The sequence below is a fragment of the Neocloeon triangulifer genome, unplaced genomic scaffold (assembly GCF_031216515.1).
Source record: "Neocloeon triangulifer isolate White Clay Creek 2 clone unplaced genomic scaffold, ASM3121651v1 ptg000012l, whole genome shotgun sequence".
Classification (NCBI taxonomy): domain Eukaryota; kingdom Metazoa; phylum Arthropoda; class Insecta; order Ephemeroptera; family Baetidae; genus Neocloeon; species Neocloeon triangulifer.
The window spans coordinates 1,923,786-1,950,579 of record NW_026775554.1 but is presented as its reverse complement, the minus strand read 5'-3'; the positions used below and the strand labels follow the sequence as shown (position 1 = coordinate 1,950,579).

At 35.3% G+C, this 26,794-nt stretch overlaps 3 protein-coding genes and 1 long non-coding RNA gene across 7 annotated transcripts in view; 1 reads left to right on the top strand and 3 right to left on the bottom strand.

Annotated features, from left to right (window-relative positions):
• Window positions 1–8,789, bottom strand: part of LOC132197807 (uncharacterized) — a 29,153-nt gene extending 20,364 nt beyond the window's left edge. The window contains exons 1-2 of the long non-coding RNA XR_009441904.1: window positions 8,649–8,789; window positions 8,501–8,553 (exon numbers count right to left, since the gene is read on the bottom strand). This is a non-coding gene — a long non-coding RNA (uncharacterized LOC132197807). The remainder of the gene's footprint in view (window positions 1–8,500; window positions 8,554–8,648) is intronic.
• The window catches only part of LOC132197796 (transcriptional regulator ERG homolog), a 70,975-nt gene continuing 48,758 nt past the window's right edge, over window positions 4,578–26,794 (top strand). For all 4 annotated transcript variants that reach the window (XM_059621348.1, XM_059621349.1, XM_059621346.1 and 1 more), the window contains exons 1-4: window positions 4,578–4,698; window positions 7,618–8,037; window positions 21,896–21,976; window positions 25,480–25,554. In XM_059621348.1, the coding sequence (XP_059477331.1) occupies window positions 7,623–8,037; window positions 21,896–21,976; window positions 25,480–25,554 (571 nt within the window). In that variant the 5' untranslated portion in view covers window positions 4,578–4,698; window positions 7,618–7,622. The remainder of the gene's footprint in view (window positions 4,699–7,617; window positions 8,038–21,895; window positions 21,977–25,479; window positions 25,555–26,794) is intronic.
• Window positions 11,289–15,318, bottom strand: LOC132197802 (uncharacterized). The gene is made up of 9 exons (XM_059621360.1): window positions 15,027–15,318; window positions 14,751–14,828; window positions 14,624–14,686; window positions 14,411–14,473; window positions 13,753–13,797; window positions 13,653–13,692; window positions 13,503–13,570; window positions 13,309–13,444; window positions 11,289–13,217 (listed from the first exon to the last, which is right to left on the bottom strand). Exons 1-9 carry the CDS (start codon window positions 15,249–15,251, stop codon window positions 12,994–12,996), a joined length of 942 nt encoding a protein of 313 aa, XP_059477343.1. The 5' UTR covers window positions 15,252–15,318; the 3' UTR covers window positions 11,289–12,993.
• Window positions 22,654–24,141, bottom strand: LOC132197805 (uncharacterized). The gene is made up of 6 exons (XM_059621362.1): window positions 23,994–24,141; window positions 23,655–23,744; window positions 23,563–23,602; window positions 23,365–23,432; window positions 23,191–23,305; window positions 22,654–23,131 (listed from the first exon to the last, which is right to left on the bottom strand). The coding sequence occupies exons 1-6, from the start codon at window positions 24,117–24,119 to the stop codon at window positions 22,902–22,904; spliced, it is 669 nt and encodes a 222-aa protein (XP_059477345.1). The 5' UTR covers window positions 24,120–24,141; the 3' UTR covers window positions 22,654–22,901.

Sequence of the window (26,794 nt, the reverse complement as noted above, 5' to 3'; positions counted from 1 at the left end):
ATTAAAATTTATCAAATGAGTTTTTTTGTTTTGAAAATTTTACTTACTTTTTTTTAAAATTTTTATTTAAAAAAATAGTTATAGTAGTTACTACTAAGTAGTAAATGAATGTCAATAATTAAATAATAATTAATAAGCTTTTTATAATTTATGTTTTTTGCAATTATTGGTGTTTATTATAATAATTTATAGGGTTATGCTTTGGGGTGAACTAATTGATTTGTTTAATAAGTTTGTATATAATAAAATTAAAATAAACATTAACTCTCTACCTTCATAATCTTTAATTAAATCATTTTTACTTGAAATTCGTGCGGATTTCTCAGGAAATGAAATCAGCTCTCTCAAACGGACGCGTGTTTTTTTTCTCCGATCATGGCAAAATAGGTTTGTTTTTGTTTGGATGTGCAGACCGTGCGTCGCCCCTCGGGCTGGGGCGAAGGGCGATTTTTCACTCGCCTCTTTCTCGCAAGCCAGCAATTCTTTTAGCGCGAATCTTCGACGCGGAATAAGTTATCATTTTCGCTCAATTTAACAGCAGCGAACGTGTGTGCGCCGTCGAAGAGAATACGGCTGGGGGGCTCTCGCACAATTTATGTACTCCCTCGCATTTATCGGCGCGCACAAGAAAGCCGAGGAAAGGGGAGGCTCCCTCCGGGGGTGGATGGATGGATGGATCGGTTACAAAGCTAATTTACTGGAATCACTGCTCGCAAAACATACACAACACAGTGTGTGGCGTGCGCGCCAACATTAGTGAGAAGCAGGGGGCCAATTAAAATTCGGTCAAAAGCGCATCCCTCGCGCCATGGCTCGCTCGTGACAGCCAAAGTGATTTTTTATCGCAGCCCCCGGAAGAGGGCCAACGTCCATCAAGCTCCTCACGTCTCTCCGCGATCAATGCCAACAAGCAGAGGATTTCAATTGAAAGAGAGAGGGGAAAATTCAGCGAATGAATAAATCTTTTAAAAAACGTTCAATTCGGTCAGATATAGGAAATTTATTCAAAAATGAAAGAGAATGGTAAAATTTTGGAAGCAAACAACGAGAGAAAATGAAGAAATTTTAGATATTAAGGAGTTAAAACAAAACGACCTGAATAATTTTGAATTTTCTTTTTATTTTCATTAAATTTGAACAATTTAATTGCGGGATTAAGAACCGAAATTTTGTTTCTTATGAGAATTTTCTAGAACAATTTGTTTCTAAAAAATTTCTAGACCAAAATTTAAAAATATTTCACCAAATTAAATTTTTATTACCACCAATGAAGTCTGAAAAATATAATAGATAAGTATTTTGACTTCAAAATTTAAATTACTCTTTATACAAAAACGGTTCAGTTAACATTTTTCTTAGTGTTGATTTGAATATAAAATCGGCTTTTCCTCGATGGGTTTTTGTGAGTTGTTTATTGTTTCAGAAAATCAAAAATTTTAAATTCAAATCACCATGAATCAACCCTCGATCGTGAAATTCTACCACGAAATTTTTCTTAGTGTTGATGTTCTTTGTTAAAATCTATAAAAAATTAAAAATGAATCATAGTGAATTAATAAAAATTTCTTTTAGGTGTTAAATTATGAAATCCTGATTTTCCTGAGAAAAATTACAGGAATAAATTAAAATAATCGGTTATATTTTCTTGTTATGCAAAAAGTTGCAAAAGAGTTTTATCAAGTTTCACAATCGCATTATATAAACGCTGTTGTTAAATTTGTTCTCTCATCTCGTGCTAACAGGCCTGGACGGTTTCCAGCAACCTCAATTCCGCCTGCAAGAAGTGTGTGTGTGTGTGTGTGTGTTTTTTTTATATACCAACTCGGTTGTTCTCTTGTGCATTTGTATAAAATAAAGAGCGCCACAATATTTACGTTTTCCGCGAATGTACTGTTTGCGCGCAAATAAGGAAAATAAAGCCGGAACATAAAAGGAGAGCGGAGGAAGGAGGCTTTTATAGGGAAATTATGCCAATATCCAGTGCTCAGGATATCCTAGATTAAGTTTCTTTTCAGCGATGGCCGCCGCCGCCGCCAGTGTGCTGGGCGCGGTGCCACCCCTAGCTGCGATGGTGCCACCGACCCGCCGCAAATCACACAAAAAGAAGGAGCTAAAAGGCGCGGGACACGCGATGCCGCCGATTTGCTTGATTAAAAAAACGACCCGTCGTTCACACCTGCGCCACCCAATTGCTCCCTCTTAAAAGCAAATCAAAACGAACCAAATTTTTTTATGAGAGACAAAGAAAAGAAATTTCCACTCATTTCCGATGATATCCCTATGATTTTGAAACCAAATTTAAATGAATATATTTGTTCTCAAAATGTGAATCGAATATTTCTTTGTTCCTAATCATGGACCTGATAATTTAAATTCTAGTAAATCAATGTTCCTAACATAAAGTAAAAACTTTCAACGTTTTCTTACTTTTAAAGCATCAAAACTGATGAATATTAATTTTCCAGGCACGTCTTGATTTCAAAGATTGAAATCATTTTTAAAGAAGAGTTCGTTTTTTATTTAATTTTCAGGTATTACAATTTATCAATTAAGTTAAAAATTAAACACTATAAAAGTGAAAATCTGGTTTCAGAGGAAATGTTTGGGACATTTTTTACTTTTAAAGTCATCCAAACTGTACGAGGAAATTTTCATTGAAGTTCATTTTTATCAAAAATTTAAATGAACCGCTTAATTCTCCTTTTGAAATAATTAAAAACTTCAACCTATTCTTTTGGTTCATAACATATAATGATTGCAAAGTTCACGGAGATTGTTGACTCTTCGGAATACTTTTCCACCCTGCTTTTTCCCTTCTTTTTGTGCAAATTGCGGCCATTGGGCGTTACGAGACTTGAAGTTTGCCAAGATATTACTATGCTAATGCGCGCGCGGCGAGTCTCTCAGCTCCGAAATAAATCCTCTCTCTCTCTCTCTTTCTATTTTATTACGTTTTTTCTTTCTCTTGTTGTTCATCCGGTCATGTACTCTTGAGGTTGTATTGCATGAGTTGTGAACATCACTAAATTATTTATTCACTCGCGTATAATAACACACACCATGATACAGAATCCTTGTGCTACATATTACAACGCAAGATAAGCATCGCGCCCGTTAATAACGCATTTGCATATTCATACATATTTATGACGCGATTTGCAATTCTGCTGCAGCTCTCGTAAATCGAAACGCTCTCTTTCGCGTGCGCGATTGAAATTTTATATCGGCCCTTAATTACCAACCCCCTGACAGCAGCAGCCCTGTTTAATGGCAATTTTTTTATGATTCGTCCCTCCGGACGATATTCAGATCTTATCTCTCAATTTCCTGTTTATTGTTTTGCATTTCAATAAGGGTTATTAAAAACCCGTTTTTTTAATTGTACGCCTTAAATTTTTTAAGTGTTAAAAACAGGGGAAAAATTTGATACATTGGGTGAATTTGAAGTGAATAAATCGAATAAATGATAACTTATCATGCAATTTGGCTCAATCTATAGTAAACAAGAAATGTTTTTGTCTTGAATTATGTAAAAGAATTTTTCCAAAGGAATGAAATTTAAAACTGTCTGCATATAATTTACAAATTATTTACATCGATGAATTACCTAATAAAAAGTGAAATTAACGAGGAACTGAAAATATTTACTCATTTTCACCATTTCCCATAAGATCAATGTCAATTTTGATGTTTGAATTGTTTCATTTTGTTGACTTGATTTTAATGATAATAGCTTGATTTGACGAAATTTATATAAATTTTCATCAGATAAATTTTGAGAATAACTTATTTTTGGAAATTTCTAAAAGAAACAATGATAATTCTCCAAAATTCGGTTCTCCAATTGATTTCAATTTTTCTTCTCACATCTCCGGCGGTCGAATTGAAATTTACAATGCATAGAAAATTACCATCAAAATCAATTGGGCAGTTTTTATAGCAGCAGCTACTCCTTAATTAATAATTAATTGATTTCAAAATTTGTCAAAATTCACATTAGAAATTTTCAAATGAAGACCGCTTTTGTTTGAGTTGCACTGATAAATGTACTCAAAATTTTTAACAATAAAAGATTTGATTAAAATTAACACAATAGGTTTTCTAATCCGAATCAAACGCAATTTTTGAAAAATGCATGGCATATATAGTTAAGGAGCAAGTTTCGGCGTGAAAAGAAAGGGGATGAGACCGCGCGGAGGAGGAAGAAGAAGGAGGAAAATGAGGGAGGAAAAGCGATAATCTCGGCGGCGCCAAGTGTTGATTTTCCGTGGCGTTTTCCGGCGGGGCATGCGCCGGGGCCGGACGGCAGGGGGCCGCCCACGTGCCCAATGGGGTCGTCGGATATGGCGGAGGGCGGCGCACGCGAAAAGCGTCCGTGCGCCACCCTCGCCAGCACCCCTATTCGCTCGCGAGGCGCCGCGTTAATTCGTCATTTCTGCTTATTGGCTGCGTTCGTTTTCGCGGCCGCGGCCGCGGGCCAAACCGACTTCCGAGCGAGTCTCTTCGGTGATTGACGTAAGGCCTGTTGTCTCTCTCGACGCCCACTCCTCCGTGTCGGACGCTCTCTTCCGCCGTGTGGTCGCCGCTCGACGGACGCGCGAGGACGCACGCAGAAGTCAGGAAGGAAGCCGAGGAAATCCGCACTCTTTTTCGCTGCCGCCAACAGCAACAGGACCGACCATTCACTCAGCGACCAAGGTGAGACAAATCAAAATCAATCTCGCTCCGTTTCCTTTCTTAATCCATCCACTATTTTCATAAATACTTGCTTTTGTCCACAATCGTCGGAAATGTTGACAAATTTTTACTTTGATTATAATAAAAAAGATAAAAGAGCTGTCTTTGATTTGATTTTTCTTCACTCTCTACGGTAATTCAGGAAATTATTGTTATATTATGATGATTAAAAATATTTGAGAAGAAGACCTTATGCATTATTTACTATTGGAAATATAAGCAATTTTTAAATGAATTTTAAATGTTATCATTGTTTGTCGTCAGTGACTGAAGTTTTGATACAATTTTTCCCATTTTTATAATTTACATATAACTTAAAAGTATCACATTGCCTGGATTTATTTGAATATGAGTGCCAAAATTAGTGCAAAAATGAAATTTATAATACTTTTTCAAACTATTAAATAATGATTATTTGGTAAATATTAATTTATAAATCTTTATTTAATACTTATTTTCGACTTAAAGGTCGGCTTCCTTGGAAAAAGGAGACTCTTTTTAAAAATCCAGTGGGGTTTTAATCTTTTGAATAAAGCAGCAAAATAAAAAAAAAATCCTCTCTCTAAAGATTCAATACCAAAGAAACGCTATAAGAACGTTGATTGTTTTAGGTTCTTTTCATTTATTCATTAAGTTGGTTGATTTGTCAAGATCAAATCTGTATAGAATTTTCATTATCTTTTTCTTAGACTGAAGCAAAAATGACCACAAAATGACCAAATCCATTTCGAGCCATTCTTCTATTTTGTATTTTTCGTCTTACTTTTTTTTCTTTTCAAGTGAAAAGTTATGCTTTTTGTTCAGCGTGGGAACCGAGCGGGTTGCCTACTTTCGATTCCTGCAGGCGCCAAATCCCACCCTCTCCTCTCGGTTTTGTTGATTTTTGTGAGTGACGTGGAGTGTTTGTCCAACCTGATGATTAGTATGCGTGTCCGTCGACCGGCGGCCAAGGTCGCATGTCCGCTTTATTTGCATAGCACGCCCGAGTCGCAACAAACAATATAATTTTACGACCGCCGGAATTTCTTCTGCTCTTTTACGTCCACTTTTACGCACTGCGAATATTTTATATCAACTCCTTTAATAAATTTACTGACGGTCAAAGAAACGTCTTTTTCACTAGTTTAATTCTCGCTCCGAAGTATATTATCTGACAAACGATCTTGGCAGTTTACGTAATTTTGATTCAAATTAATCTTTTCTTTTTGCCTTTGTTGCACTTCCGGAATATCTTCAGGCCTTCTTTGTTAATAAATTGTTAATAATTCTAGCAGAATTTTATTTTACTTAAATTTTAACTGCTAAAAATAGTTGTTGATAAAATTTCCATCACACTTAAAAAATTTGATTTTAAGATTTCAAGTAAAATCAATTAAAATTTCCGGTATTAGAGAATAACTCGTCACAAAAGCTGATTTTCCACATCTTTTACTAAAAATGACTTTAAATGGTGCCTTTTTTTCTTGAAAATAAAAGGAAATATTAAAAAAAAAAAAAATTATAATTGAAGATTTTTTAGCAAATACTCGGATTTTTTCTTTGAAATCAAGGCTGTTTTTTTTTTTTAATTTTTGCCTTATTTTTTATTACAAACAAATTTAAAGTTTTTACCTTAAATGGCACCAATTGGATGTGCATAACAATAATTGCGGGTAATTTGTTTTGTCGGCATTTGAGAGTCAATAAAAAACATTTCCGTCGCGCTCGCTAATAACGGGGCTGCAGAATTGCCAAATGAAAATTCGCTTTATGGCTTTTCGAGATATAATTTTCATTCGGAATGAAGTGCGCCGCAGATTGCGATCGCGGCAGTTTCTCCGCATTTTTCCACTTCCGCGCCCACATTTGACCCAGGGCCAGCAGTATTTCACGCTTTATCGCAAGGTCAGCACACGGAAGCGCACCAAAAGAGAGAGATAGTCCGAAATGGGCCTGCCCGTTTTATCGCTCACTGACGCGCGTTTACGGCTCGAGATTTATTAAATCAATTAAACCAGAGTGCTGAAATAAAATTCGCGCCAATCGGCCAAATTACAATTTATAAACTCGGAGCAATAAAACACGCGTTTAATTGCAATACGAAAGATTTTCTGATAAAATTTGTTTCAAAAATTTTTACTGGATTTAATAACGATTAAAAAAAAATTGGGAAGCTTTCAATATCAGTTCATTTTGTAAGTAAAAATTCAGAAGAGAAAAACTATTTATTTGTACCTTTCTCTTCCCTTTCGATATGAATTGTTCTGGAGATATCAAATTGGCTAATTTATTTATGAAAATTTCAGTTTAAAATTCTCTAATGCGATAAAAATTAAATCCTTTAACAACCTACTTATCTGAAACTAAGTTTAATTCGAAATTATCATGAAAAATTGTCTCTGCGAGGTTAATTTTTTGTTTAAATAAGGTACAAATACTTTCTTTTTGCCTTAAATTAAGTCTTATTGACTCTACTTATGCTTTTTGTAAATATGAATTTTTTCTGGCAAAATTAAAAATTTTAATAAAAACAACCCTCAACATAACACTTTTCTTGTATTTAGGCTTCAAACGTTGAAAACTTACAACATATTTGCAGTTTTTCAAATAAGATTAGAAACACAAACTACATTTTGAGCCAAAAACCAACTTGTTTACAAAACTTAAATTTTTCCAGTAAAACCGACTACTTTCCTTAATTGAAAAATAGGGCGAAATTTAATTTTTACTTCCTTATATCTGTCAGTTTTTAAGAGAGGAAAATTTATAAATGCAAAAAAAATTAAATTTTATTACATAATATATATTGATTTATCACGAATTTATTTTTTGCTTGGATTGACTTGTGAGAGAAAAATTAAATTTTAATTGTAATTTGTGAAATTTTTTTTACTTTCGCAGGAGAAATGCTGAGCATGTACGAAAGTTCTTGTTCGTACCAGAGCGCGCTGGACCTGAAGCGCGTGGCGTCGGCGGCGGCGGCGGCGCAGCTCAACATAAAGACGGAGGCCGAGTGCGGTTCGATGGGCGGCGGCGTGGCGTCGGCGCCGGGCGGCGCCGACTGGGCGTCAGGGTGCGCCGCGTACCGCTTCGGCCTGCCCGGCACCACTTCCACCTTCGAGCAGCTCAAGCAGTCTGTCGAAAAGGCCAAGGCCGCCCTGCAGAGCCCCGTCGGCGCCGCAATCGGCGCCGCCGTCGTCCCCCCGGTCAACGGCGCCGCCGCCAACTACCTGTTCGGCGACCTCGCCGCCCCCCTCTCCTCCTTCGCACGCGACGGACACGCGCGCCTCCACGACGACGAACACAAGAGGACTCACTCAGGTCAGTCCAAATTTTTGTTTTTCAGACAAAAAAATCTTAACAATTTCCACCCCGGAAGATATTTAATTCACTTTGAAGCAAAAGTGACTAAATAAAAGTCTACTTAAAAAATGCTTTTCATCTTGAATCTGCAGAAATACAATTTTTTTACTGAAATCCAGTCCTACGAGATTACGCAGACTCAGTTTTGACATGGTTCATTGGATATTCAAGTTTTCCCGCCAAAAACACGAATTTGAAGGACAAAATCGTAGAATGCTTCGAAATAATCAAGTACTTCAATAGATCTTTAGAAGAACTTTCAATTTTCTTGGCGGGAATATGTCATTAGCCCTGTTTCAACCCCTACGATTGCGATTTCACCCTTAAACCTTTGCAATATCATTTCGGATTCCAGAAAAACAATAATTAACGATATTTGCTGAAGAGTCTCTTTAAAACATTTAAGAAAGAAGTACTTTACCTTGTTGACTGTTGTCGATCTGCTATTCGATCATGAACGCCTTGGATAAACTTCTGAAATGAAAAGAAAGGAAAAACATTAATTATTATGATTATTGTTAAATTTAATTTCGTCTTGAACAATTTGTTAATCAGATTTATGTACTTACCTTCATTGACTTCATTCTCTCTTCATTTCAAAACACAACACTTCACATAAACCACACAAATTATCACGAATCGAATCACCAACGAAAACTAATTCACAATTCACCTTCCACGTTTTGTTTACATTCGACCTGATTCGAAACGCAAAATCAGCTGGAACCTTCTGCGGGGTTAATCAAGGATTCGCCACACATCGATAGTTTCGTCGAATTTCTTGTTCCAATTTTGATATTTACTGCAAAAACTAAATTGTTTAATTTAATGAAAGTGACTGATGATGTCATTTTCCAATTTTTATTACCAAATTTCCATCAATCGAGGTGATCGTTTCCAAACTCCTTTGTAAACACTCCACTCTCTTGAGGGGCAGACTTTTGACCCACGTGTTTGATCGGCAGTCATTTGCGGATTGTAAACAAGAAGGTTGTTGTCTTGTGATTCCTTACAAAATTTCAAAAGTGTCCAAATCTGGACGAAGCAACGCGTGTTGGGAAGTTTTATCAAAACTAGAAGACATTCTGGTGAGTAAATAAAATACTAGAGTAATTTTATTTCAATGTTAGTGGAAATAATGGGAATTATAACATATGAATTGACGAGTTTCTTTAATCGTACACAAAACGAATAATTTTCTACTCTTTTATGTGAAACTCTCAAGTGTTTTTCCCTCTCGATTTGCTCGACAATGAACGCAAAAAAAACACAATCCCGTTTTTTTTTCTCGGAAGAGTGGAAAAAAAGCGTACGTAATCTGGTTTTGTTTTAATTAGCTCGGAACAATCGTTCTTTTTTAGTGTTTGCTCGGCGTGCGCACTTAAGTGGCGTAACACACAAGAGGAAAAAATCCCCCGCGCTATTTTTTTCCCCATAAAAAAAGAACAATGTGCGCGCGCTAATGAGAATTTCGAAAAAGCGCTAAAGCTGAACGCGTGTAATTTTTTTGCTGCGCGTGTTAATTAAGACCGCTTTCGTAATGATTTGTAGCCGACGAGAATGTATAATTTTTATTTTCCATCGCGCGACGAGAGAGCAAAAGAGCTAGGAGAGAAGGGGATTGGAAAAAAAACGAGGAGCCGCCGCCGGCGCTTCCTGTTTTGCGCTCGCGAAAATCATTAAAACGCCGCTTTCAGCTTTTCCCGCCACCAATCACGCGTTATAATGACACAGAGCCGCGCCAATTCGGTTTTTCCTTCAAAATCGCGCTCAGAATCGCTTAATGATCGGAAAAATATTATTATTTTTAAAAACTTTCAATTGCTTCAATCATATCAAGTAAAAATTGTGTGCCATCAAAATATGTATTTTTTTTTATATATAAAAGTTGCTGAATATTTCAGGTTTGAAGGATACTTAAAAACGTAAAAAAACTGATGTTATTAGTGAGAAATTTAAATAAGTTTTGGAATTTTGACGTAACACAAATCTGGCAACATCAACAATGTCAGTTTCAAAATTTTTACTCAAAATACCTTTTTTATCATAATTCAATCCAGAAAAGATGAGAGAGTTCAAAATAGAAACTTTTATATTAAGAATTTTGCTGACATGTTCAATTATTGCAAATTTTAATTTTCAAAATATTTGGAATTTGTCAAATTAAAAATGGATTATTTTTTAATTTTTTAATTTTTATTTTTGCAGATAAAATCTTAAGACATAATACGTAAAAATTGTAGTGGTTGGCAAACTTAAAGAAAGGGAAAATGATAAATTTGAAGAAAATATGGAAAGGTTTAATTTTTATATCTTTAACAATTGAAAGGCTTTAAAATGAAACTTCCTGGGAAAAATTAAATTGATCAATTACTTCGTCCGTCAGAGAGGAGAAAGCTGCATTTATTATGTAAAATAACAATGAAAACTGCAGGCGAGCATAAATCAAAGCGCGTCAATTTTCACCTCTTTTTCTTGCGCGCGGGGGACGAGGATGGAAGCATTTTCGGCTCCTTCGGCGACTTCCTGCGGTTGTCATGGCGACCGCGGCCTCCGATTGTGCACTTGCCACGAGAGATGCTCCACTCACCCCTGCGTGCGTGCATTGTTAGCCCTTATCCCTGGCAGGGGGTATATCTTTCTTTGCACGTCGTCCATCTTTTTGCGCGAAACGCACACTTTGCTCTTAATGCGCCCGCCCGCCCGCCCGCCAGCTCGTAAAGAAACTCGCACACGATAATGGCCAAAAATGGCTGCGCACGCCCGTCGATGCTTAATCATTTCTCCACTTTGATTTTCACACTCGCTCCCTATGTTATAGTCTCGCGACGCCGGGAATTTCAACAAGGGCGCCTTTTTCATAAGCGAAACAAAACAAGTCTCTTTGCCCGATTCCATTTTAGTTTTATTTCAAATTAAGGTTTACTTTTGACAGTTAATTAAAAAATCAATTTCACACTTTCTAATAGATTTTTGAGATTTTTAAATAAAGCTCATACTACACCGATGCGACTTGTTTGGAGGAAATGAAATGAAATTGGTTTTGTGAAATATCCATTTTAATAATACAAAAATCAGGAATGCAAATTAAAAAGAAATAGTTTAAATGGAACCATTTTTTTACATACAATTTTTTTCCGACATTTAAAAAAATCTTGTATCGTTCAAAGAGCTACAAGAGTTAAAATAAGATAGAAAATGAAGGAATGAAATAATTATTTTAAACTTTAATTATAACGTTTGATAATATGGATAATATTCTTTGTAGGGCGTTTCATTTTAAATTGTTTTTAATGAATCCTCTTTTATAACAGTTTCAAGAAGCAAACATTTATCAAATGATAATTTAAAGTAATTCATTCCTGAACTCAAACATACAAATTATTTGGTCTTGCAACGGCTGTCATGACATATATGAGTTTAACGTTACATGATTGAATTCCAAGCAGGATTTTATTCTTTTAAAACATTATATAAGTATATTAAAATGCAAAAATAAGTTATCATAAAGCAGATAAAAGCATAACAAAGATATGTGTAATTGTTCATCCTATAATAGTTCTTAAATAATGATGAATATTTTTGTCCTTCTCCTCGACTTGATTTGTAAAAATAAAACAATACATGTTGAAATAAAATCCGGCTTCCTCGGTGGAGATGAGCAACTTTATTGTTTCTGCATGGTACAGAAAATCCCTGCTCTACTAGTTTCGGTTGCGGGTTGCAACCCTAATTCATGAGCTGTTAACAATGAAATAAGCTGACATTTAACCAATTTTAATTACTTTTTGAAAAATTAACATGCAAATTATATTCAAAAAAAATTTTAAAAATTAAATTACAATATTTTTCTCCTTGATTTTAAAATACAAAATATTTGAATTAATTTAATTTTAAGAATAAAATTTCCAAGCAAATTCAACAAAACACAAAATTGTGTGAAATGTGTGAAAAAGTGCTTACCTCTTTTCTAGTCCGAAGACGAAACGAAACTGATTTGGGGATTTAAAAATGGAATGGTTTGCTTTATTATTCAGGGGGAGGAGGGTGAAATTTCTACCTGGCTTGCATGTTTTATTTTCGCGTTCGGAGGTTATACCTGGGCGCGCGCGTTGGTGGCGGCGGCGTGTTCATTGATGGTGCATTATTGGTTTTATTGCACCCGGCGCGCGCGTCGTTCGCACTCGTCACGGCTGATCAGTTTCGTTTCGTCTTCCGACGAGAAAAGAGGTACGCACTTTTTCACACATTTCACAATTTTGTGTTTTGTTGAATTTGCTTGGAAATTTTTTTCTTAAAATTAAATTAATTCAAATATTTTGTATTTTAAAATTAAGGAGAAAAATATTGTAATTTAATTTTTTAAATTTTTTTTGAATATAATTTGTATGTTAATTTTTCAAAATGTAATTAAAATTGGTTAAATGTCAGCTTATTTCATTGTTAACAGCTCATGAATTAGGGTTGCAACCCGCAACCGAAACTAGTAGAGCAGGGATTTTCTGTACCATGCAGAAACAATAAAGTTGCTCATCTCCACCAAGGTCCGCGCATCAGCAACAATGAAAAATGATTTGATTGTTGTTTGAGCTCTCTGATTGGGTACAAGAAAAGTTGTACCCAATCAGAGAGCTCGACAACAATCGAAATTTTCTGACGAGCGGACCTTGATCTCCACCGAGGAAGCCGGATTTTATTTCAACAAATATGACCACCTCGAGTGCCAAAAGGTTCCACAACAACAACTTCAAGAACCTATACAGAAACTTAAAACAATACATAATAATAAATTTAAAATTTAACAAATATGTACATAGCGCAATATTTTGATAGATATTTTTGGTTTTTAAATAATATTTTGCGATTACATGACCTTTATCTCTGAAGAGCTAACTTGAAGAAACAAATGGCTGCTCAGTAACATATGCTTGGCAGCTCACAAATAAAATACTTCTTAAGACTGCAAGTCCCTCCACTCAATTTTACAGTGTTTCCAGTGTAGAAATAAGCGCAGCTCTTAATTTTGTTAGCATCGTCCCTCCACAAGGTGCTGTTTTGTGGCAGCTCTGACCCGTCGTGCCACCGATAGTCGGATTTTTCTCCGGTTCCGTAATTCTTTGCAGACAAATTCCAGTCCCCTAAAATTAGATTGATTTTCAGAAGGTCGTCTCAAAATAAGAATTGAATCTGCAAATTCAGATTCAGTTCAAAGTACCCTTTATTTCTTACCAAAAGCCCATTTCTTTGCTTCTGTCTCCCTTTTCTTTGCTTCTGTCCAGGTCGCGTTCAGGTCGGCTTCATCCTTGAGGGTGGCCAGGTGCAGACCCATCCTCTTGCACCTCTCGTTGGCCTCAGTCCAGTTACACTGCAGAGAAAAATTTGCGATTTCAGATAAAAATGCAAGCAAAGAAAGTAAAAATTACTGTATAAGGATTAGAAAAGTAGTATTTCTTGCCGTTGGACAACCGCGCTAAATTAGCTGAATGGGAACCTGGAATTGTTTTAGATTAATCTTATGTAAATAATTTTTGCCGAAAATTTTCATTTTATTTTAAATGCTTCCTGATACTTACGTGCGAGGGTGCAATTTATTGGAGTCAGGAATTCGGAGATCTGGATTGGAAATAAGAAATTTAATGAGATTTCAAAGATTTATGCATAAAAAATTCTTACATTCAGGTGATGGTTGTGAACTAAAACTCTGGCCACAAATTCCAGCTGTTCGTCCACATTTGTTTTCATCACATAGAATAAAGTAAATACCATTAATTAATCCTAGCACTAACGCTTTCCACATATTTCAAACACAAAATGTTTTTAAATACTTTCAATCTTGAAATTTTTACTATTATCAAAGTGTCTAATTTGTATCCAACCAAAACTTCATTGGCCTGATGCAATTTTTTTTATAGGTTCTGCAAAAGAAATAGGCATGCTGCAAATTTTTGAAATTTTCATCATATTGACACAAATTAGATTTATAAAGCAAACATTTTTATAAAAGAAAATTAAAAATAATATATTTTTTTTATTTTTTTTGTAAGTGTTAAGTGTAATTTAAATTACAGAAAAATGAACCCGTTGAGAGAAAATCTCTTATTCATACTTGTACTTTTGATTAAAGTTAAAGAAAATCATGAAATATGCAGGGTAATCTTTGTTCCTTTTTATTATGCTTCAATTATATTCATACGTTTTTTTTAACTTTTGCACTAATACTATGTCATTGTATATTCATACCCAGAACTTTTTACATACTACAGATAATAAATATTATTTATTCCTTATTCGTTTTGTTAACAAATTTTAATAAGTGGCATATTATACAAACCTGTTCAAGGCGCTTGTTAGCCGAGTTGATTTTATCCTGCATTTCATTATCCAGAGCTTGATTCTGAATCCACAGCAGAAATTTTAATTCGTTTTGAAAGAAATAAAATATTGAGTCAGTTTCATACCCAGAACTTTTTACATACTACAGATAATAAATATTATTTATTTCTTATTCGTTTTGTTAAAAATTTTTAATAAGTGGTATACAAACCTGTTCAAGGCGCTTGTTAGCTGAGTTGATTTTATCCTGCATTTCATTATACAGCGCTTCATTCTGAATCCAAGGCAGAAATTTTAATTCATTTTGAAAGAAATAAAATATTGAGTCAGTTTCTCACCTGACCACTTAAATTGAAAAACTGCATTTGCATTGCTTCAGCTATGAACGCAGAAATCTTCTCCTGTCCATTGCACATCTGTAATTACTCCATTTTCATTGGACATTTATAATCTCAATTCCACAATAAAACACTAATTCCCAGCGCAAAGTTCAATAAAAAAATATTAAAAAGGTGAAAAATAGCTAACGCTACTAAAAATTGAATTTTTTTAACTCATAAAGCGGATTCTATATTTTAATATGTAAATGCGAAATTTAAATTTGATTAGCTAACCTTGGTTGAAAGGAGGAAGTGGTTGAGCAAACTGGTGCTGAAAATAGCAAAGACGATGCTGAGGGCGAAAGCCACCGTCAGGGCTGCGGTCGAACACCCCTGTTGTTTCCTCTCCCTTTTCTTTTTCACCCTCGTGGGCAACCTGATCGTGACCTTCCCTTCGTCACGGTCCTCGGCGTTGGACGGACCGGGCATGACGTCATCGTAAATGACCTCTGCTTCCATGTTCGTGATTTGGTCCAAAGCGAGTCCAGGAAAAAAACGGCCGCGCTTTTAAACTGCCTCTGAACGCCGCTCCCTTCCGTCGGCTTTTCCCAAGACCAGGAATAAAATTCAAGCTCATAAGTATCGATTGAATTTGATTACCAATCAATAAATATACCAGGACACAATCACTCTTATCATGAAACACAGCGACAAAGTTTATCAAATCCTAGAGCACAGCGTTTTAAAAAATAATCAAATCTGCCACTTTTGAGCACTCATTCTAAATTGCAAGTTTACGTCATAAATTAATAAATTCGTCTAATCTTACAAATTCCAATTGCAAATGAACGTCTTAATTGGAGCAGGATCTTTAACAAACTTCCGCATCATGTAAATGTTTTATGCAAAAATATTGCTTTGAAAACTTTGTTATGAAGGAAACCATGAATTTTATGAAATTATTAGAATTGGGCTCAACAATTATTGTTTTGACTAGAAAAAAGAAAAAATCGCCTCCCTCTTTTTATGGCTCAGAATTATTGTTGAAAAGTGGGAATTCAACACTGCACTTCTGTTGGGTTTTACCAGATTAGCGTTAGAAATAAATTATAGCGCTCAGCTTTACTGTTAAAATTGATTTCAAATCAACATGCAAACTGGTACACCCTTATCACAAATTAAAACGACAAACTTTATCAAACTGTAAAGCAAAGCGTGATACAATTAATTAAATCACCCAAGTGAGCCTCAAATCGGTGACTTTTAAACACGTAAAATTTAAATGTTAACAAGTTCGTGTTAAAGAATTTTTCAAGTCAACTTTTACAACTTTTTATTATTCCAAAGTCAGTACATATTATTTCAACGTAAGTTCCAATTTAGTTAAGAAAAGTTCAGTTTTATTAATTACGCAAAAATAAAAAAACGCTTGATAAAATATTAATCAAAATAACTACTATTTAAAAAAAGGGGGACAATGAATGAGTCAATAAATGTTTGATCTCCTTTATAATTTCATTCAATTGTGCTAGAAAAAGAAAATAATTAAAAAAATATATTTCTTAAAAGGACAAAGGATGAATGTAAACATTGGGGTGAAGAAACAACGACATGAAATTAATGATTATTATATTATTGTTGTTTATTTGTCCAAATTGTTACATCACATTGTTTAACATACAAATTGTTGAAAACATTTATTTGGAAAAAAAACTGAAATTGTTGGACAAAACGGCACCACCACTAGCAAAAATTTTGCTAAAACTTCCGAGGCCAAAAAGACCCCATCCGCCGCAGTGAGCCTCGGTTGACTAAGTTTTGTTCTATTCAAGCTTCAAGGATAATTTGAAAGCTTGAATAAAATTGATAAAAGGTTTTTTCATGACATATTAAAGTATTATTGAATCAACAAGATACGAATGTTAAGTGAATTGGACTGAAAAATGGCGGGTCAGTAACATGCTGTGGGCAGCTCGCAGATGAAATAGAAATTATTAGAGCAGTCGAAGCCGTTCAACTGACGGGAGTCGCCAGACCAGAAGTAGACGCAGTTCTTTTTCTTGGCGTCTGCCGTCCACATGGTGTTGCTTGCGTCCAACGCTGTGCCGTCGTGCCAACGCACGACCTCTCCGTCCTCCCTCGCCGACAACCACCAATTGCACTCTGAAGGAAAGACACAATTTTAAAGACATAATTATCACAAGCGAAAATTTCATTGTTAATTTTCAAGGAAAGCAAAATTTCATTCAAACAAATGTTATAATCACCAATAAGGAATTCATGGTTCCAGCTTTAAAAAAAAAAATTAAGTTAAAATAATTATGGTGGGTTTCAAATAAAAAACGCTTAAGGGTGAAATTTGGATAAAATTTTACTTTGCAAGTTAAAAATGGAAAGGTGCAAAAGGTTGGGAATTTGTAAAAGGAAAGTTGGATTTAAAAAGAATTATAGTTGAAGTAATTAAGATTCAATTTTCGAATTTCCCTGTTTTTTTTCTTACTGGTTTCCCTTTTCTTTGCTTCAGCGTTGGTCGCGTTCAGGTCGGCGAAATTCCTGAGGGTAGCCATGTGAAGGCCCATCCCTTTGCACTTTTCGTTGGCTAAAGTCCAAGAAGCCTGCCAAAAAATCGCGATTTTGAGGGGCAAAAAAGCAAAGATGGGAAATACTCACAGAAGTTGGATTAGAAAAGTAATATTTTTTCCCATTGGACAACAGCGTCAAATTTGCAGAGTATGAACCTGCAAAAATTATTGACACTCAATTGATTTTGAACAGGTTTTTGGTTCACGTCAAATTTTCAATTTGCCTAAAAACTCACGTGCGACGGTGCAGTTGACTGGAAATTGGTATTTGGAGATCTGGTTATTCAAAAAGAGAAATTCGTCAATTAAAGATTCGTCAAATCTGACAAAAATAAATAATGCTCACTTGGTCGCGATGGTAACGCTCTACAAAATCGGCCAGATATTCCAGCTGCTCAATCATAGAAAAAGAAATTAAGTATTATTAGTTACTTGAAAGCAAATTGGTCATTAGCTATGCCAATTTTTACATAAAACAATGAATTGCATATTTTAAACATGAATTAATAAATTATTTAAAAAAAATATGTAGAAAAAAACTGTAAAGAAATTCTGGAGATTTCAGTGTTAAGCTATGTAATGTAATCAGCGATTAGAAGTGCAATAAAAATAATATTACACGCCGTTTTTCTTTTATTAAAAACTTAACCTTTTGAAATACAAACTTGCTTTTCATTAAATTCCTTGCTAAATTTAGTTTTAAAGCATTAAAATTGGTTCAAACCTGTTGAATCCGCTCATTGGCCGACTCTATTTTCGCCCCGATTTGCTCCTGGTATGCCTCGATCCTCACTTCGTTCTAAATTCAGGAAATTCTGATTAATTAACTTGAACTTTGAACAGGTTAAAGACAAACCTTCTCCATCTTTTCCTGTCCATAGAACATTTGAAATGATATTATTTACAGTATTTAATTTTCATCAATGAAGTTTTTTTTAATTCCTCTAACAACTGCAAACTTCATATGTTTATATCTTTTATTGGCGAAACACGTAACAAACAAGAAAGTTCTTGAAGTTATTATTCGAGTAAAGCTTCTGGGCATTAATTTTGACAGATCAAATGATTTTGGTGGGGTAAGTTAAACCCTCCGTTTTAAACCCTTATAAAGTAGTGAATGTAATTTTTCTATCACGATTTTGGCTTTTAATTAATAAAAATTCGATCGGGAATAATATAATGATTTTTAAAAGAAATTTCTAACTAAAATTTGATTTCACTTTGCTGGTGAGGTCGATGTAGAGGAGCAGGCCGGCGCTGAGAACAACAAAGACAAAAGTGAGCGCGAAGGAGACAGCCAGGGTGGCCGTCGACCATTTCCTTTTCTTCTTTTTCACCCTTATGGGCAACTTGATCGTGGCCACCCCTTCGTCGCTTGAGGTTTGAGTTTCTTTGGCAACCGAGCGTCGCGGCACCGAGTAAAGCACCTCAGCGTCCATTCCAACATAAACTTCCTCTCCTGGCTAATTTTTAAATACATATGATCGCTAAAGAAATTCCGCGGCGTACTTCGAATATTTGAAAGGAAAAACCGAAGAAAGCCATGTGCACCTTCTTATCGCGCAAAACAATGAACATACGCGGCGATAAATAAAAATAAGAAATAAAATAGCCCTGATTTAGCCTCACCTCTGCCAATGCAACATAAAAAGCGAATAAATTTAAATCCTTTGAATGTTACACAAATTTGATGGAAAAAAATGTTCAAATGTATTTAAAAGAGACTTAAATTTGATTTTTTTTTTTTATGCTGACATCTTGTTTCAACATTTTTCCTTGAAATTCGGTACTTGTGACCAAATTTAATAACTCTCTAATGCTAAAAACTCATTACCATAAATTTTATTGAAATCATGTTTTTTTTGTGCATTATTAATTTTGAAATGTGACGAGAAACGACTTCATTTCATATCTCTGGTCCATTTTTTGCATCTTTTTATATAGTTGTTAAAGAGAAAATTTTCCCACAGCAGTAAATGAAACTGCAGTTATACTTGGTGCGGAGGGTTTTGCGTCGCGAATCGATTCGCTGGTGCATTATTATTATTTCGAGAGAGTGCAAATAAAATCAGGCAGCGTGTCGAGTGCACAATAATGCGCGCCCCTAGCTCCGTTTGTTCCCACGGGTGCATCCCTCGCGATTCCTCCGGTGCGGGGGGTGCGGCGGATGACATCCCTTTTTGTGCGCCGAACACAAAGAGAGACAGAAAGTAACGTCATTATTATCCACGCGCAGTTAATTAAAATCTTCCGTGTCGCTGCCGACAATTTTCCCCGTCGATTCGCATCTGATACAGCGAATCGCGACGCGCGATCTCTTTCAACACAGACTTTCCTTCTAAGCCAATTTGGTGCTCGATTAATTCTTCAAATATTGAATTGAATCGGAAAATCTTTTAATTAGGGGTAGGAAAAATATAGTATATTTAAAAATAGTTAATTTTATTTTTTTATAGCGAAAAATAACATTGAAACTTATAAATTTTTTGGTAATAATCTATTTCTATAATCAGATTATATTCTTTTTTCAGCAAAGTCGAAAAGTATTCTATCCGTATTAGAAAATAATCATAAAAATAAAAAACAAAGAAGCTAAAACAATGTTAGTTTCACATATTATAAATTAGTGAAAAAATTAATCAAATAAAATAAATCTGAAAAAATTAATGTTTTAAATAGCAAATTCAATTCAACTTTCGATTTTCCAAAACAATTGGAAAATTAATTCCAAAATTTTGCCAACCGTGAAACAAATTTAAAAGAAATTCTACTCTGTTGTTGTTGTGACGTGTTTTTATTAATTTTTAATTCGCGCAATTTGCATATCTGTCTCGTCTCTCTTTTTGAGCAGCATTTTTGTTTGCAGAGCGTTTAAATTTTTTGTCAATGATCATTTTCCTTTTCCGCGGGTTGTGAAAAATTGGTGCGATGCAGCGTCGGAACGGCGAGTCGTGCAGATAAGGGCCTTCATTTCCCTGTCATCAGCGAGCGACTCGGCGCCACTTCCGCTGCTCTGATACCGCGCGCGCGTTATTATTGACAATTAAACTCGACGCGCGCGCCCACCACCGATAACCGAAACGTTCCGAATGTAATTAGCCTCGTTACTTTTTACTTCCATCAACCACAGAGGAACCGTTTTCTTCCACTTAAAGGAACTGTCAAATTAAAGGAAGTCAATCTTTTAGTTCAGTTCCTTTGTTCCTGATAAAAAAAATTATTAAAAGATTGGAAAGATTTTTAGAAAATTTATAACATTCGGAAAGAAATTGAAGAACTTTTCCAATTTCATACACACACAAAATTATTCCGCTGTCGTTTGGAAACCTTAAAATTTTGCAGTCAATTTTTTTTTATCCTTTTTTTTAATCCAGGTCTAAATTGTTCAAATTAAGTTTTTGGAAGTACTATTTTATTTATTTATATTTTATATACATAAATTCGTTAGACTAGGCAAATCACTTGGCTGAAATATCAAAATTTTGTCCTTTAAACATTAGAAAATTTGAAAATTTTACCTTAGTTAATTGACAGCAGTTTTAGAAAACTCTTTTAATGTATGTTTCCCCGGCGACCTTATTGAAAATTAAAAATATGACAATTTTCCAACACTATAGGGTTGGTTAAGAATAACGAAAATATCAAGCATGATATTTGTTTGCAGAAATAATTTAAATCCAAGATTTAAAAAAAAAATTGCTAGATTTCCTCAAAATATGAAAAAGGAAAAAAATTACGAGGTTTTCAACGTTGAATTAAAGATTCTCTCCAGTCATTTGTATTGCTCTTTGTTCTGAAAGATTGCTAAATTTCTAGCTTTTCTTGGGAAAAAAACTATGTGAAAATTCCAAATCGTTGCGTCTCAATGAAAAGAAAACCTAATACGAGTGATTCGCGCGAAAAACACGTGAGAATTGAGTTGTCAATCAGATCCATCAGTTTGGTCCAAAAACTGCAGGATTTGGTCACATTGGCGCTGCGATCGCTGATTTTACCAAGATTTCTGTACAGCGCCGTGGGGCATTAATGGAAAAATCAGCGATCGCAGCGCCACAAGTTACAAAAACCCGAAGTTTTTGGACCAAATTGTTGGAAATACTAAATTCTCACATGTTTTTCGCGCGAATCACTCGTATTTAGGCTTTCTTTTGATTGAGACGCAACGGTTTGGAATTTTCACATAGTATTTTCACAAGATATACTAGAAATTTTGCCATCTTTCATAATAAATTGCGATACAAATGAGCGGAGTGGATTTCAAAATTTCACCCTAATTTTCAGTTTATCAAAATGATTTTTATGTATACATTTCAGATATAGTTCCGAATGGTTTTGTAATGGGAAACGAAGCACTGAATTATAAGGAATAAAGTTTCATAATATATTTGATGAAGTTTATCTGAAAACGCATTCAATTATTTCTGGTGTCAGCGCGCGGAGCCAGGTTAGGGAGGGTGAAATAAATGGCGGCAAAAATGAAGGCAGTAAATCACCCGGGCATATAAATTTCGCACTTTTAATCTGGCGCGCATACACAGGTGTTTGCAGAGCGAGTAATAAATCGGGGTCCTTTTGTTTCAGGGCTGCACGACTCGCCGGGCAGCAGGGACAGTAAATCATCCAGTCACGCGCACACCGCCACCTCCTCCACCTCCTCCTCAGGTAAATTCCAGAAAAAATTCAGTTCAAGGGAAAAAAGACCGAAATATTTTACAAGATTCGGGAACTTTTGGGATGTGTGGAAGTTTGAGCTCCTCCCGCAGTCGTTAGTCCTGCAGCCGCTTCCTCTGGGCTCCGATCGGATAGCGCACCAACCGCGCGCGCTGCCCTATCTTATCGACCCACCCGGCCGACGACGCCGCTTTCCTCCCGCGCCCTCCAAAACCACCCTTAAGCCTAAACGCGCCCACAGATTACGACAGAGTCCAAAAAGGTTTCAAGAGTGAATTTTTAGGCCTGGGAGTAAATGGACTTTAAATTTTTTCATTTTTATCAAGAGCTTTAAACCCACTGAGCAATAAATTTTTAGGCCAAAACCTACTGATTTTATTTCACCAACTTAATTCGGCTGAAATGAAACTTCATTTTGGTGAAAAATTGTAATTCGCGAACCACTTTTGCTTCCTATGGATGATTTTCAGATAAATTTTTAAATTGTTCTTTAAATTATAGGATCGAAATTTAAAAAAAAAAAATACGAGGGTTTTCAATGCTCCAGATATTTCAAGTTTCCTACATTTGACTAAATTAATGCATTTTTTATTTACAAAATATGGTCCTAATCCTAGTAAATCATTCAAAGATTTAATTAAAATAATTAATGCCTTAATTAACTCGAATACAAAAAATAATTGTTGGTGTGCAAGGATATTTAAGCTCAAATTTAAACAGGATTTTAAACACTTAAAATAGTCATGGTATATACAAATAATCATCATAAAAAACAAATTTAAAAGACCTACTTGTCAAATTATATTTAGAGATCTTTTTAAATATGAATAATCTATCAGTAAGTCTCATTGCAGATTTTTTAGATTGGAAAAATAAATTAATGGAGCTTATTTTCCGAGAGATTTTGCTCATTTTGTCAGTAACATTCGCTCGGCAGTTCGCAAATAAAAGGTGTTTCACTAGTGCACGTCGCGCTGTTCAATTTTTCGGTTTTGTAGGTGTAGAAATAGACGCAGCTCTTTTTGTCAGCTTCGTTCCGCCACAAGGTGCTGTTTTCCTGCAGCTCTGAGCCGTCGTGCCAACGAACTTCGTACTTTCCTCCACTTCCATAATTCCTCGCCGAAAGCCACATTCCGTCTCCGTACCCTGAAATCAGATTTTCAGAAGTAATTAAGAATAAAATCTTTGCAAATTCAAATTCTTACTGGTGCTTCTTTTCTTTGCTTCTCTCCAGATTTTGATCAGGTCGTCGTGGTCCCTGGGGGTGGCCAGGTGAAGGCCCATCCCCTTGCAGTTTTCGTTGGCCACGGCCCAGGCCGCCTGCAGAAAATTAACAATTTCAGAAAGTAATAAAAACAATCTGAGTGCAAATCACTCACTTCATTTGTAAACGAGAATAAGTATTTTTTTCCATTGGACAACTGCGTCAAATTTGCCGAGTACGAATCTGAAACATGCAAGTTAAAGAAGATCAATCAAAAATAATTTGAGGGGCGATTATAATGAACAACTAATTTTTAAAATGCACATTTTAAATTAATTTTATAATACTATGCAATGTGCTTTACCATACTTACGAGCAAGAGTGCAGTTTATCGATAATTTGTAAGGAATCAGCTGCAAAATTAGAATGAATTTCAAATGAGATGATTTTATCGGTATTTCAGACCAATTGTTGACGCTCGGTGAGTTTGGTCAAATAGTCTAGCCTGGCGTTCATCTTGGCATTTTCCATTGCACTCATGTCATTCATTATAAGCTGCAAAATTTAATTTCGCAATTTAAGCATAATATAATATAATCACGAATTAGTATTTACTGTAAAAATTTTAATTGAATATTAATTATGGCTGAATTGGTTATTACTTTTACAAAGTGTGAATGTAAATCGTGTGAAAAGAAAAATTATTATTTTTAAATAAATCCGTAAAAAAAAATTTTCAGAATGAAGTGGAATTGAATTTTTAAAATTTTCCAACTTTATATTTACGCAATTTAATTTTCTTACTTTTACAATGAGGAAGCAGGTACTGACGAAGGATAAAATGACGCAGAGGACCAAAGGGATAACAATTGTGGTCAGCGCAATACGCGAAAACTTGCTTTTCTTTTCCACCTGTGACCTCTTGGGCATCTTGATTGTGCCCGAAGGTTGGGGATTGGTGGCCGCGTAAGGCACCTCGTACTTTGGCTCTTCTTCCATGTTCGAAAGTAAAAAGCGAAATTTAGAGAGTGCAAATGAAATGCCGCACCCTTCCTGTTCTTTCCACCAGGAAAAATTACTAAGTAAAGAAATTTATGAATTTCCTCATCAATAAACCGTTATCGCAAACGTCAAACTTCATAAACTTCCTTATCAAATCCTCTTAGAATTGAATTTGTAAATAAAACAATTTCAGTTCATTTAAATTTAATAAATGTTTCATATGCTTTAAAAGGTGCATTGATCTATTTATCAAAGTGGGAAAGAAACAGCCAGAATATAATTAACTATGTTAGAGTTGGCAAATAAAATCCATCTCTGGAATTGCAGGGATTGCTTTCATTTCAAGCTGTATATATAGAAATAAACTAATCTAGTTTCCCACTTGTCGGTTCGATTAGATTCTTATTGTTAATCAAGTTTTGGTTCTTGATTCAACTTCCTATCATGGATGGGTAGAGGCGCAACCTTTGAATAGAAAGGCATTGAAAAGGCATTTAAAAAAATAATTTTTAATATAATTATATTGATTATTTTAATTGACATATTTTTTAACTTTTCAATATGCACAAAATATTTAATAATAAATGTAGGCATTAAATGAATTCAACAGGCGCAAATTTTGTACGAAACTCTAATACAGGATCTTGTAGGGATTATTAAAAAAAAAATGTCTGAAGCCTTAAAAGTACCTATAGATTCTTTTTTTTTAAGATCCTCCCCGATCACTTGTATTGCTCTCTATTTTGAAAGATTGCTAAATTCCGAGCATATCTTGAGAAAACACTGTGTGAAAATTCTAAACCCTTACGTCACAATCAAAAGAAAACTTAAATCCGAGCGATTCGCGCGAAAAACGTGAGAATTGAGTTGCCAAATCAGATCCATCAGTTTTGTCCAAAAACTGCAGGATTTGGTCACATTGGCGCTGCGATCGCTGATTTTGCTGCAGTTTTTGGACCAAACTGATGAATCTGATTGGCAACTCAATTCTCACATGTTTTTCGCTCGAATCACTCGTATTAGGTTTTCTTTTGATTGAGACGCAATGGTTAGGAATTTTCAAATTTAGTTTTTTCACTAGATATGCTCGAAATTTAGCAATATTTTAGAGTAGAGAGCAATACAAATGACCGGTGAGGATCTTTAAATAGAAAATGAGTAGTTAATTTGGAAAATTGGAAAAAATGGGCCCTTTTATTCTTTACATTAGTTAGAACTTAAAAATTTCCAAAACAAAGTATGGTAAATCATGAATTGTGGGAAATTCATAGTTCTCGTCATTTTGCAGGAATCTCGAACAGCACAAAGGGCACGTCGTACCAGCACAGCAACAGCGACAGCCTCAGAGCCTCCAGCAAAACCGGTGAGTCTCTTTTTTCCTCAACAAAACATGCGCGAAAATCGGAAAAACGGAACACGGTGTGTGTGTAATTTGATGAAAACGCGAGCACCAGTTTTCATTCTTTTCTGGCGCATTGTTGTCGAGGGCCGCGGGCGCTGCAATGCTAATTACCAACTGCTACATCCCGACACAATGCCAGGCCTCGACAAAGAAAGAAAGGAAGAAGGAAAAAATAAGCCTTTGAACACGAAAATAATTTACAATCCGCTCTTCGACTGCTAATAAGCTCACATTCAACCGGATTATAATTCTCAATTCTCAACAGAAAAGAAACGGGACGACAGTTGAAAAAAACAAAAAGAGCATAATTTTTTATGAAAATATAAATATTTATAATTACAATTTTTAAATACAAATTATCAATTATGATTACTGAAATTTTAACTTGTGTGCTAAAATTTTCTTGCATTTTGTAATTTTGGGTTTTTTATTTTATGAGCTTTAATTTTATCAACTTATTTGGGGTGACTTTTTTGTCAATAATAAAATCAGGATGTTGAGGTTCTCTTAATAAGTAAAAAAATAACGATATAGTTGGAAAATCACTTTATCCGGCGAAAAAGAAACTAAATAATAAATTATTTTCGTCTAAATTCCTCATCTGGAATTTCTTATAATTTCAACATTTATAAATTGAATAAGTTTTGGAAACTTTTGGCGTATTCAAAAAGATTAGAGTTTGAAAAGCGCATCGTTTTCTGGTCGGGATTTTCCTCCGAAATTGCACTTCCCGACGTGGCTCTGGCGTTGAATTTCACCCTCGGGCGGAGAGGGTGCGTGGGTGGGTGGGTGGGTGGGCGATAACTGGCACAAAACCAACCGACGCGAGGACCGAACTTTGCATATTAGCAAGAAAAGCGACAACAATCGTAATAAGAAGAAGAAGAAGAAGTACGAAGAGTGCGTAACTCACTCGACGCGCAGAGTTGGGAAAGTGTGTGCGGGGGAGAAAGAGCGAGTTTCGCAGAGGCACCCTATGACTAATCTTGAAATTTCCGTTTTGGAATGAGAGATGCACGTCTCGCAGCAGCAGCCCCTCTGCCCAACAATGGGGAGGCTCCTCCCCCGCCGCACACACAGAGATAACGGGGGCGTGCGCGCTTTTAATTCTCTCTGCCGCAGCCAAGCCAATTAACGAGACACACAATTAGCTGAGAGACTACGGGGTGTGCTAATCGCGCAGAGATAGGCAACCCGCGCG

What these genes read in the sequence shown, in the direction of transcription:
- LOC132197802 (XM_059621360.1), bottom strand. Translation starts at nt 15,251, where the DNA reads ATGGAAGCAGAGGTCATTTACGATGACGTCATGCCCGGTCCGTCCAAC. An exon ending in CTAACAAGCGCCTTGAACAG is followed by an intron (nt 13,798 to 14,410) that starts GTTTGTATAATA and finishes GTGGACGAACAG; the next exon opens with CTGGAATTTGTGGCCAGAGT. An exon ending in ACTTTTCTAATCCTTATACA is followed by an intron (nt 13,445 to 13,502) that starts GTAATTTTTACT and finishes TTTTCTCTGCAG; the next exon opens with TGTAACTGGACTGAGGCCAA.
- LOC132197805 (XM_059621362.1), bottom strand. Translation starts at nt 24,119, where the DNA reads ATGCCCAAGAGGTCACAGGTGGAAAAGAAAAGCAAGTTTTCGCGTATT. An exon ending in GATAAACTGCACTCTTGCTC is followed by an intron (nt 23,433 to 23,562) that starts GTAAGTATGGTA and finishes TGCATGTTTCAG; the next exon opens with ATTCGTACTCGGCAAATTTG. An exon ending in TATTCTCGTTTACAAATGAA is followed by an intron (nt 23,306 to 23,364) that starts GTGAGTGATTTG and finishes AATTTTCTGCAG; the next exon opens with GCGGCCTGGGCCGTGGCCAA.